Source organism: Heterodontus francisci, chromosome 6, assembly GCF_036365525.1.
Source record: "Heterodontus francisci isolate sHetFra1 chromosome 6, sHetFra1.hap1, whole genome shotgun sequence".
Classification (NCBI taxonomy): domain Eukaryota; kingdom Metazoa; phylum Chordata; class Chondrichthyes; order Heterodontiformes; family Heterodontidae; genus Heterodontus; species Heterodontus francisci.
The window spans coordinates 65,057,741-65,071,138 of record NC_090376.1 but is presented as its reverse complement, the minus strand read 5'-3'; the positions used below and the strand labels follow the sequence as shown (position 1 = coordinate 65,071,138).

The window sequence follows — 13,398 nt, the reverse complement described above, 5'->3', positions numbered from 1 at the left end:
ATAACGTTAAAACAGCAAAATGCCAGGACCTCATTAAAATTGTGGAATTATGTGGAAATGTGCAATTACAATTTTATTACCATTTTCAATTGGGCAGCAGTACTTTACATAGCCCAGGACATAGAGAAGAAGTCCAGTTGGCATTTGAGCAACTGCCACATGGAAATGTAACAGGAAAGAAGTAACAAAATGTTTACCACAGCACTCAAAATCACAAAATAAAATTGCTGGAGAACCAGTAAAATAACTTTTATCTCAAGCACTCAACTGAAGGAAAAAAAATAAAATGTATGGTTTAAGGCAGCAAAGTAAATTTGTTCTAGGTTGTTACAATTGTGGATTTTTGCACAAAAAATTCTCAAATTTCATAACATTTCTATAAAATAGATCTCTGTACTCAAAACGTGTACCTTTCCAGAAATCTGCATATGCAGAATCGCTAGATTTGTAGGATCCAGATTAATTGTTTTGAAGCAATTTGCATACTGGATTCAGCCTGGTTTTATGAACATGCAAAAAGATCAGCTGACGCATACTCGACCCAGTATAACCTGTAGACATTTGCGCCACTTCACTATATCATGGCAATCCAGACACACTGCTATTTTCTGAATCTGTGCTAATTGAACTTATGAACTCAGCAGCCCTGCAGTTGAGTTCAGCTTTAATGATGCCATGTATGCCCAAATAGATGGTGTTGCCGTGGGATCACCTCTAGGCCCAGCTCTCGCTAATATTTTTATCGGTTCCCACGAGAAGAGCATTTTTATTTTTTTATTGATTCAGAGGTACAGCACTGAAACAGGCCCTTCGGCCCACCGAGTCTGTGCCGACCATTAACCACCCATTTATACTAATCCTACACTAATCCCATATTCCTACCACATCCTCACCTGTCCCTATATTCCCCTACCACCTACCTATACTAGGGGAAATTTATAATGGCCAATTTACCTATCAACCTGCAAGTCTTTTGGCTGTGGGAGGAAACCGGAGCACCCGGAGGAAACCCACGCAGACACAGGGAGAACTTGCAAACTCCACACAGGCAGTACCCAGAATTGAACCCGGGTCGCTGGAGCTGTGAGGCTGCGGTGCTAACCACTGCGCCGCCCTATGGACTGACTCATAACCTCCTACCCCTTGCATATTTCCGATACATAGATGATTTGTTTGCTATATTTGAATCTTTGCATATTTGCATGCACGAATTTCCTTACACACCTTAAAATGCTCCATCACACACTCAAATTCACCTTTGATATGAAGCAATCTAATGAGCTCCCTTTCCTCAACAGGCTAATTGAGAAATCTGCTAATGGGTTCTATACTTTCGACCTTCACCGGTCAATATACGCATTGGGATTTCTACAGTTCCACATGCTATAAGATTGGCCTTATCAGCAATGTCGTAAATAGGGCCTGAGCCATTTGCTCACCGTGCAAGCTTGACACTGAAGTAAGCTGCATCAAAGCTATCCTGCGGGATAATGAATACCTTGATCAGATCATTGCTTGCCGTGTATCGTGCGTACTCAGGAATGGGCCTAAGGCCACCACCTTTGGACCTGAAAAGTGCCCAGTGTACCTCAGGTTACCCTGGAAGGGTAAGGTATCTCAAAAATTTAAGCAACAGGTGAAGCTAGCCATTTCACGCTGCCACTACGCAGTAGTAGCACAAGTGGTATTTTCCACTAACGGGATGCAGTGATCAAGCCAAAAAGACATACTGCCTACCACATAAATGAGTAATGTGGGATATAAATTTCAGTGCCGATGCCATGCCAGGTATGTAAGACATGCATCCCAACGACTGGCGGATTGTATCAAACAGCACATCCCTTCGGCTGTTCGCAATAGGCAGAGTGCTGACTGTACTCAAACAGCCTGTACTTGCAAAATTCAGAACACAATGTATAACATTTGATGTGACCCTGCGATTGGACACCACTTGCTGAACAATCCCGAGTATGCTAAGAATTACACTAACAACCTATTTAAGATTATCAGTTGGACTCGCAATGTGGCTCACTTATGTTTGCTAGAAGCTACATATATTCATGCGCAGGAAACTGTCCTCTGCAGGCAAACGGAACATGTCCAAGCGTTGTCTTTTTTGAATTGATCAAAAGTGTGGGGACAATAGTTCCCTGGTGCATTCTCCATGGCAGTGCCTCAACCAATCAGAGTCGACTTGCCAACCAGTCAGCACCCTTTTCTCATGCAGCATAAATTGTTGCTCCCTTTGAAATTTGGCATTCTTGCGTCTGTCTTGATGAGTGCAAGACGAAAAGCTTCAACAGCATGTCTCTCAGCAAAATAACTTGTATCCACTATCAGCCATATTTCAACTCCCTCCCTGCTGCAATGCTCACATCTTGGAGAATAGAAAAACTCTGGAATTGTTCTCTAACTCCTGGAAGCAAACTTGGAGACCACAATGATGGGTATCACTGTTAGCCATTTAACTTCTTGCAATCATGTCTTCCACTTGCAGAAACTCATACATCTTCCTTTTGAACTCTTGTAGCAAATCACGCTCACTGTTTGCACTGGTAACTTAATCCAGTGATTGATGAATTTCTGAAAGGAAGAACTTGCTGGCATCTCTCTCATTCTCTGTATGCTCGTTCTGTCCCTTTAGCTCAAATAGCTTGTTCACTTGAATAGGATCTGATTCCATCGTTATTTTAAGGACATTAATTGTACCCCTCCATGTGATCTTGTTGAATGATGTAAAATTCTGACAGGGTTAGATGCTGAAAGGCTTTTTCTCCTGGCTAAAGAGTCCACAACTAGGGAGCATTGTCTCTGGATAAGGGGTTGGCTATTTCAGACTGAGATGGGAAATTTCTTCACTCAAAAGGGTTTTGAATCTTAGAAATTCTCTACCCCAGAGGGCTTTGGATGCTGAGTTGTTGAGCGTATTCAGAGCTGGGATCGGTTAGATTTTTTTGGACTTTAAGGGAATCAAGGGATATGGGAATCAGGCAGGAAAGTGGAGTTGAGGTCAAGGATCAGCCATGATATTAAATAGCTGAGCAGGCTTGAAGAGTTCTATGGTCCTTTTTCTTGTGTGCTTAAGCCTGTGCTCTTCTAAAATAAAAAGCCTATGTTCTGTGAGCTTGTCTTGATAACTAGAGCCCTTAAACTAGGTAACAGTTGAGTATCCTTTCTCGGAACCCTTTACAAGGTCTTGATCACCCACTACGTGAAGGGATTAAAACTGGACTCTAGATACCTCTAGACAAAGGTCTTGGAAAATCTGCGTCAGAGGCAAATTTTGCATTGATTACAAATACTAATATATGTATTTACGAGTAAAATAAAGATGTCACAGAATCACAGAGCCATCCACGACACAGAAGGAGGCCACCAAGCCCATGGAGTCCATGCCAGCTCTCCGCTGTGCAGCATAGTATTTGTGGGTACAAATATTAAACATCAGTATAACTAGAAGAGTTCTTAATGGTTTAATTATTCTTTGTAAGAACTGTTTGTGTATATGTTCCTGGGTGGCAGATTCCACCTGCTTTCATCTCATGCCAATTTCAGAAATGGTATTGATTTGAATGGAAAACGTATCTATATAGCATATGTGTTATTTTATGAAGTTCACTGTCCACATAGCTGAACCCCAAGGAAGTAGTGCAATGAAATGCATTCCAGTTGTTAACCTATTAGCATCCTTTTGGGGAAATCTTAGTTTGAAAAAATGACTTGTACTTCTTGATTAGCATGCAGATATTTTCATAAATGATTGCCTCATTGCACACAGTATTTAACAGAATTCAAAAATACTTAATGCAAAAAGCAAATTTACATACCTATCTGCAAGTCGTTAACAAGATACAGTTTGCACCTAACCATGACTGGAACTTCCCTTTTGGTCTGAAGTTCAATTATGCAAACAGACAACCACAATAGGTAAACTATTGACTCATTCAGAACATACTAAATATTCTATCCCAATGCAAGCATCAACAATTTAAAGCTGATTTTGTATCAAAGATTTATTCTCTTCAACAGTTGCCATCAAAAGAACTTTATTTTAAACTGACGGGCAAATTTATATATTTGCCTTCCTCACCTGCATGCTGCTCTTTGGCAACATCATCTGCATTTACACTTATGATACCTAGCTTCGCTTCTCTTCACCACTTCATTGTCTGTGTTGTAAGGCTACCTGTCTGAAATCAAATCTTGGGTGAACCTCAATTTCCTTCTGTAAACATTAGGAAGATAAAAGCCAAAATCCTTACAATCTTCATACCCTAGCCACCGATTGCACTCCATTTTCAGCTAGTTTGTCAGGTTAAACTAGTATTGTCCTAGTTAATCGCAAGCTGAGCTTCCAACCCCTTATCCTCTTCACAAAGACCAACCTCCATAACATTACCCACTTCTGCCCTTACCTTAATCCATATGCAGCTGAAGCATTCATGCCTTTTTCATCTTTTATGCTCTTCCACCAGGCCTCCCCATCATCCATCCTCTGTAAACTTCAGCTGATCCAAAACTTTGCTTCCCATTACTATACTGCACCAAGCCCCACTCGCCCATTAACTCTGCCCTCGCTGAACCATATTGCCTCCCATCTCCCAAAGCCTCCAATTTAAAATTCTTATCCTTGTGTTTAAATCCCTTCATGACTTCATACCTATCTATAATCTTCTCTAGCCCTCCAACACCCGCCCCCATACTTTATGTTCCATTGATACTGATCTATTGTATGTTTTCCCTTCCGTTACCCCACTATTGGCATTTGTATCTTCAGCTGCCTGGGTGAACATTGTGGAATTTCTTCACCATGCCCATCAGTTCACCTAGCTTTTGGTTATCCCATCTAATATCTACTCTTTTGGCTTAGGGTCCAATTTTTTTGAATAGACTTCTGTGGAGTGTCTTGGGTTATTTTTCTTACACTACAGACAGTATATGATGTATAGTTGTTTGCAACGTGAATTGAGGTTCTTGCCATTGCTGTAAATGACTGAAGTAAAGAGTGAGGTTTTTGAGATGTTTTGGTTTAGTGTCTCGTTCGCCTAGCTGAAGTTGCATGAAGAATATGCTTGGTGAGAAAAGCAGTACATGTCTGTTCATAATTAGTCAATGAAGTACTTAACACAACAACCAATGTGCACACAGTAAGGTCCCAGAAACAGCTGTGAGATTAATGACCAGATGATCTGTTTTAATGATGCTGCTTGAGGGGTAAATATTGGCCAGGACACTGGGAGAACTGCCCTGCTATTCTTTGAATAGTGCCATAGAATCTTTTCTGCCCACCTGAGAGGGCAGACTGGACTTTGGTTTAACGTCTCATTCGAAAGCCACCACTTCCCAATGGTGCAGCTGAATTGTCAGCCTGGATTAAATGCTGAAATCTCTGAATTGCGGCTTGAACCACAGTCTGCTGACCCAGAGGCACAAGTGTTGCCATTGAGCCATGGCTGGATACCTAACAGAAAAATAACCTCATTTTGAACTGCAGCGGTTCAAGAAGGCATCTCACCACCACTTTCTCATGGGCAATTAGGGATGGGCAATAAATGCTGGTCGGGCCAGCAATGCCCATATGCCCGTAAACGAGTAAGAAAAATATAAATTAAAAGGATAACCTCATTATGAATTTAGATTCAAATACTGTTTGAAATACATAAAATGCAGAAATCTGTGTCAACTTGGGCTCTTCAGTATATTGTTATAGTATTACATACTAACAGCCTATGTGAGTTGATCAGTTGTAAACTGTATGGTATGTATGCAATGTTTATTAAGAACCGATGGCAACAGAAATAAGAATCTCTTGTTTCAAAGAATGCTGGAGATTTGGCATGAGGTGTTGGTAGATGGCACTGACTCCATTCAACAAATGTCAGTGCTATCTGATGGTGTTTCCCTTTAATTGATTGTCAAACCTTTGTAAGATCTTGTCAAACATTGTCAATTTTTTTTTAACCAGCGATGTTTTGAAAGAGTACAGTTTGTCCCAACTTTGCCAGTGCATTTTAATGGTGTTTTTATTAATGGTGAATTATTCTCATCAAAGTAAGGAATGTCTGTGGAGTGAATAGAACATTTAGTTTGCATCTTGGGCATCTGTTAACAAACACAACCACCGACAGAGTAAAGATCCCTCAACTTACTCATCAGTGCTTCTTCAGACCCAGAAGAGCATGTCATACTATTGTATTGTGAAATCTTCTGTTCCCACATCCATCATCCTTGAGCTTCTAGACTAGGTTTTAGTTTTCACTGAACTGTGGAAGGTTTTGTGCTCTAGGATTGGGTTGAGAATGTTCATACTAATTTTTTTGTGGTACCCTCGCAATTTGCCAATACATAACTGGAGGAAAGTTAGAAAAGCAATTCATGCTTGATTTGGGTGGTGCAGGTGCTGTTGGATGGAAATCTGGGTCAATTGTATAAAAGGCAATGACCCACTCTCGCAGCAAGTTAAAAGATAATTTTTTTTTCATTCTAGCTGGTGAGATTAATCTGCAGTAGCTCCTCTTTGCATAAGAAGAGTAAGGCAGCTACATTCCATGCAAAATATACTGAAGAATTCATTAAACAGCAGATTGAAGAGTTCAATATTGGGAAGAGGCATCTGGCTAACATGATGGGTGAAGATTCAGAAACAATTAATCAGGAGGATATTGATGTAAGTTGGTCTCTTGTATTCTGATACTTTTTGTTATCTGCATATTACATATTTTCACTCTTTTCCACCCGGGTGTATCTAACTGCACTTTCAGCTGGTGATAAGTTGTAGCCTTGCTTAGTGCTAATGTTGAGGAGCATCTGCACTCAAACTACATGAAGACAAGACCATACTAGATGCATAAAAAAAAACAAGGTGTAGATGAGGTGGGTCTTTACCTAGAATTTTACATCACAGAAACAGGCCATATGACCCAATGCTGGTGTTTATGCTCTACGCGAGCCTCCTTCCACCTTACTTCTGGGAGGGTTAGCCTGATGCATTCTGGAGAGTAAGTTTTCTGGACCTGACATTGTTTTGCCTTAGTTGCTCTTTTTATGTACTTAGCCGAAACATCAAGAAAGTAGGTTTGGGTGGAGCAGAATGGAACATTGGAGGAAGATGTAGCTTAGTGAGCAAGAGCAAGGGAGGAAAAAAGTAGAGGCAGCTGAATAAATGGTCTCGATCTTGGTGACAAAGAAGTCCATGAACTCCTTGCACTTGATGGAGCTGAGGGTGAAAGGGGCAGGAAAGAGGGCTTTAAGAAGACGGTAAGTGGTGGGACAGGAAGGAGGGAAGTGGTTATGATTGTTCTCCAAGATGCTCCAGTATTATTCTGACAAAGCGGGGTGATGAGGTCTTATCACACTTCCTCTAGTTCAGTCAGATGTGATATGATGGAAGGCCAGACCGATTGTACATAAGATACCCTCATGTCTGTGCCCCTTTGGCCTGAGGGGGCAAGGTTAGGGGCTGTGCCAGGGGGAATGATGGGACTGAACGATAGTAACTTTTTGGTGGACAGAGGCACCAAAGGTTGAGGTGGAGGAGCAAAATGATAGCTGCAAAAGTATTGTGTTGAATAGCAGGCTAAGTGCTCGGCAATTAGGGGCTGAAATGTGTAGTTGTAATTGATTTGGGGAAGTTTTCCCAGGGTAGGTGCAGAAGGAAGTGCAGCTGGAAGGAGGTATCGAAGGAGGTAGGGAATATGGTTGGTGAGGGATACAAGGGAATGGTTGGAGCTGGCCTTGTCACTGAGGCCATGGAATATGGCACAGTCAAAGGATTGACTGTATATAGGTAGGGGAGTTTATATGGAGCGAGAAATTGAGAGAGCACGGGAGGGCAATGAACTTATAGGATAGAGGGCAAGGGGAGCTGAGCTGGAGATTGTAATCACTGAGGATGAAGAGTCGCTCATTTATGAAGGAGGCAAAGAGGGAAGATATCTCGAGGTAGGGATATTTGAAGAACTAGGAGCAGCACAGAGACAATGGGCCAAATGCCTTCATTGTTGAATTTTCAATTTCTTTCCTATTGATGATGTAGATGTGCAGCTTCCAAATTGTAAGAAATGATCAATATATTTATGAAGTAAATCAAAGTAATGCAAACTTTCATATAGTGGATTTAAAGTGGCGGGGGGAGGTCTCATGTTATAAAAGCTAAGGATTGTAGGTGAGCAGTACTATATACCGCAGATGCTTTCTCTGGTAGCTTTTGCTACTGTTCAATTATGCTTGTTGAAAACAATAGGAAATATGTAAGATATGATTAAAAATTATTTCTGGAACTGTACTTAACTACTAATTCTACTAATTATAGAAAATGCTGGAAATGTGAAGTAATTCCAGCCTTGTTCTGATGAAGAGTTATGCCTGGCATGTTAATGTCTCTTCTCTCTACAGATGCTGTGCTGTGACTGAGTGTTTCCAGCATTTTCTGTTTTTGTTTCATTCCCTGGATCTGTATTATCTTTTTTTGTCTCATCAATTGTAATTTTGCTGCAGGTGAGTCTTGCTCTATGTGCTTACAATGTTGAGTGGACCAAGCTCTATTTAGTCATGACATCTCAAGTCTGGTAGCAAGAGCTAAAACCTGAGATAGGGAGAGTTCACCCAATAGCATGAGGGCAAGGACAGTGCATTTTTAATCTCGCATGTTTCCCTTCATTCTAAAATGAGCATATCTGAAGTAACTAAGTTAAGTTTAACTTTTTAAATCCAAATTTTAAATTAACACAAAATTGGTTTAGTGGTGGGTTATGATCTGTTATTATGAATTTATTTGTTCTGATATCAACAGAGGTAGAATGGATAAATTGGTTAAACATTTTTGAAGTAGTTGGTACGATGATGATTTATCATTATTTGCTTACAAAGTCAGTAATGCCCTTGTGGACTGATGTTTACAGGAGAGCTTCTTTACTAAAAGAAAACAGATTTTAAGGAAAAGAAGCAGGTATTCGACAGTGTTTTTTGTAAAAAGTGCTCCCCACCTGCAAGTTTTAATATTTTACCTCATTCTGTTACACTGGTCTCCAACTTCACTTTCCACAACACTCTTGTGCTGCTCCATACTGTAATACATTACAATAACTCAAGTTTCCTACACTGGAGGGTACATAGTGACTGGGGCAGCTTCTTGGAACAAAGACATTTCCTGCTGTTTGAAGTAAGGGTACTTCTACCAGTAAAAGTTGTCTCTTTAATTTGCAATACTGTAAATTAGGGAGTATGCTTTAATATAGGGTGCCTTCTTTACTGGTAGATATGATATACTGCAGTAAAGATATTTTAAGAAGTATTTTCAAAATGAAGAATTTGAAGATGCTAATCAGAACAACGCTATTGAACTTGTCTTTAAATATACTGGTATGCTTTTTTCTAATTGATTTACTTGCCTATTTCATCCATTATACAATTATTCATGATATATTATGATTTCTACTCATTTATAATAAATAAAGTTGTTAAGACAAGCGTATCTAAGTGAAATTGACAACTAACATTAAGTGCCAGATGTTGATTATGGAGCTCCAAGAATCTGCTGAGAACAGTTTAAATAAATTAGCACCTGTACGTTAGCTGGTCTTGCTATTAATTTATAAGCGAATCAGTAGAAATGACATTTAGTTGAGTCATTGATTAAGTAAATAGCTGCATTTTCACCGCGCAGGCAGGATAACTAATTGATAGAGATGGCCAGCATGACCTCCTGCTTTTCTCAAGTCAATGGTACAGTCATATTCAATTCTCTGTCACTAGAACAGGTGAAATGATGCCTACTCAGGCACTGTCAACTTGGCACTTGGCCTGGATTTTGCTAGTTAAGTTAAACTTTAGAAATTTGATTTGTAAATTAACACAAAATTGGGTTAGTGCTGTTTTATAATGGAATTTCTGTTACCAAATTATTTTATATTCCAATGTCCTCAATGAAGGTACAATCTGTATATTGCTGTATTTGAAAGAAATAATTACCATATGGAAATCTTGTGCATTAGCATTTTCAAAGTAGTTTTAATTTTTAAAAATGTGGTTTATGGGAAGATGCACGTGATTTTGTTTAGTCTCTTTGTGCAAACTTGAGGCTATAATGTGCTAAGTTTCAGAAGAAATTATTGCATAAACACGCTATTTATTTTGTAACATTAGGAAATACCTAGATTAGGTTTCTCATTAAGGGTGTATTTTCACCATACCTGTAGTGTCAGAAACCACTTTGCATCAACTTTGCCGTTATAGTGGCCCTTAATTCAAGCTCATGCCCAACCTGGCACTTGGACACTGGAGTGAGACTTTCTGGAGACTGAAGTCTCGCTATTCTCTAAACTAAACTAAACTATTCATTTTGGAGTCTGTTCAAGACTTACCACTGAATTTACACTACCCAAGTGTAGAGTATGTGCAAATGCCAAATTTGCAGTATAAATGCACCATCGGCGTGGTAACTATTACTATGTGCTTCAGCATTCAAAAATACTTTTGAGTTTGACTAAAAGGATTGGTTCACAGATCATGGCTTGGTTACATAGCATATTAATTGCATTAATATAGAAGTGCTATATTAAGAAAAGAGAGCACATGGATTTCCTCTGTCCCCAAATATTTGCCGCTGAGTTTGATCTCCTTACCAAAATGACACAAGAATTTAGGAAGTTGAAGCCAGGAGATGAGCACCAACAGTTTTTTTTTCTTCAGCTTGGGAAGGGTTAAATCATTCCCAGTGAATTCTGCTGCTCCCCTCCCAAACCTGGCATTCTGAGAGGGTCTCATATCAACTCATCTGCTCAACATCTTGGATGGGGATAGGTAGTTGATCTCGCACCTTCGAATATTTTAGGCTTAAGATCAACATTGCTATCCTGCCCAAGCCAATATGAAATTTGGCACAGTACAGTGTTGAAGCCAGCTTTTTCTGTACTTGCTATCGATTGAAGGGATTTTTGTCAGAATGGACAGGGTGTAATGCAGCCTTGCTCTGCCTGCACCCTTGGGAAGTCAATGATTTAATCTGATTTCTTAGATTGCAAATACAATAGTTAGGCATGTTCCACCAGATGATGATTCAAATAATATCGAAAGTTCAAAAGCAAAATATACTGCGGATGCTGAAAACCTTAAAGCAAAAAATGCTGGAAATATTCAGCAGGTCAGGCAGCATCTGTGGAGAGAAAAAACAGAATTAATGCTTCAGGTCCATGTGACCTTTCATCAGAACTGTTAATTCTGTTTTCTCTCCTCAGATGTTGCCTGTCCTGCCGAGTATTTCCAGTATCTAAATTTCATCTGTTTGTAAAGAAAGCAGCATGACAGTTTTAATAAATTTGCAGCCTTTCAACTGTAGCTTCTATCCTGTAACACATCATTTGGAACAAGTTTTTTTTTTTAATAGGGCCTGCTAATTCAGCAGAGCATGATGAAACTTGCAATAAGACTTCATTACTGCTTTATGGTAAATTTCAGGTAACCTGATTCCTTAGTTAGACGCAAAGATCCCATGCCCTAAAATGCTTTGGGTCGAATTCCTGATTTGGGTATCCCATTTTTAAATACAAGCATACATTTTCCTCCAGTTACTTTTCAGTGTTTCATTTCTTTTAAAAAAAAAGTTAATCTAATTGCACATTGACTCGTTCTTTTATATGTTGATGGCATAATTCTGTCTGTAGTTTGCAGGATAAATTAACATCAATTTACTATAGCTCAGGTGGTCTCTTCTGCATTCACATGATTGGATGAAGAGATAGGATTGAGTGTCAAACCTGTAATCCTGTCCATATATTTTTTGAACAATTCCTATTCTGTGCACAGCAATGATTTAACAGATTTTTAATCATTCAACATCTTTCCAATACTGTTTACTCATACTCAACACAAGTCAGCTTTTATAGGCTTCCTTACAAGCTGTTCCAGTACAGCTACAACACTGGCATCTACCTGATAATGTGGAAAATTGCCCAGGTATGTCCTGTCCACAAGATAGCACAAATCCAATCCAGCCAGTTACAGCCCCATAAGTCGACTCTCGATCATCACAAAGTGATTGTAGGTGCCGTTGATAGTGCTACCAAGCGGCAGTTGCACAACAATAACCTGCTCGCTGATGCTCAGTGCTGCCGAGTGGCAGGTACATAGCAATAACCTGCTCGCTGATGCTCAGTTTGGATTCAGATCTCATTAAAACCTTGGTCCAAACATGGACAAAAGAGCTGAATTCTAAAGCTGAAGTGTGAATGACTGCCCTTGCCATCAAGGCAGCATTTGACCAAGTGTGGCATTAAGGAACCTCAGCAAAATTGAAGCCAGTGGAATTGAGGGGAAAACTCCACTGGTTGGAGTCATGTTCTAATGCTAAGGAAGATGGTTGTGGTTATTGGAGGCCCAACCATCTTCAGCTGCTTCACCAGTGACCTTCCCTCCATCGTATGGTCAGAAATGGGGATGTTCGCTGATGATTACACAGTGTTCCGTACCATTCGCAACTCCTCGGTAGCAAGACCTGGACAACATTGCAGGCTTGGGCTTATAAGTGGCAGGTGTCAGGCAAACCCCCACCCCCACCTGCCAAGACTGAGGTGCTCATTATTTCGTCACATGAGCAGAAACTTAAAATTACAAATAAAAACAAGAAATGCTGGAAATACTCAGCAGGTATGGCAGCATCTGTGGAGAGAGAAGCAGAGTTAACGTTTCAGGTCAGTGACCCTTCATCAGAACTGGCAAATGTTAGAAATGTAATAGGTTTTAAGCAAATAAAGTGGGGATGGGGCAAGAGATAACAAAAGTCAAAGTGTTGATAGGACAGAGGGTTACTGAGAATTACAATTAAAAATTTTAAAAACTTAAACTAGCTGGCTGGAGTTTTTGAATTTGAACTTCCAGCAAAGGATTTTGAACAAAGAATGCCATGTGCTCATGGACTGCGAGAGCATCTCCTCTCCTGTCTGCCTGCTCATTTCTCAGGGAACTGAAACCATTGAAGACACGTAAACTCAGAGAGAGAAAAGGTTTTGTACGTGAACAAGGTTTTAAGACGACTACAGGGTCCCAACGAAACGCAAGACCATATTTTCAATCAAGGACTACAGCAAGTTCAAGAAATAGTAACAAGATATTGCCTCAAACTGTTCTACTAATCTTTTCTGTCCCTATCTGCATGTTTATATCGCATGTGCATGCTAACGTGGGTGTGTCGTATAGCCAGAGGCGTGAACTGTATTAGAGTTTAAGTTTTTTAAGGTTCAATAAATTTCATCTTTCTTCTTTAAACCAAAGAAAGCCTGTTTGTGCTCATTTCTTTGCCTTATAACTGGAAAGTTGTGAACAAGGATTCATAATGGGGAGCTCAAACCACAGTGTGGTTAAAATTAAACCCTGTTGCCATAAGACCAGGTAAAGACAGCCAAA

General features: G+C 39.9%; 1 protein-coding gene across 2 annotated transcripts in view; it reads left to right on the top strand.

Annotated features, from left to right (window-relative positions):
• The window catches only part of mrps9 (mitochondrial ribosomal protein S9), a 121,491-nt gene that overhangs the window by 13,362 nt on the left and 94,731 nt on the right, over positions 1 to 13,398 (top strand). For both annotated transcript variants that reach the window (XM_068033823.1, XM_068033822.1), the window contains exon 2: positions 6,488 to 6,667. In XM_068033823.1, the coding sequence (XP_067889924.1) occupies positions 6,488 to 6,667 (180 nt within the window). The remainder of the gene's footprint in view (positions 1 to 6,487; positions 6,668 to 13,398) is intronic.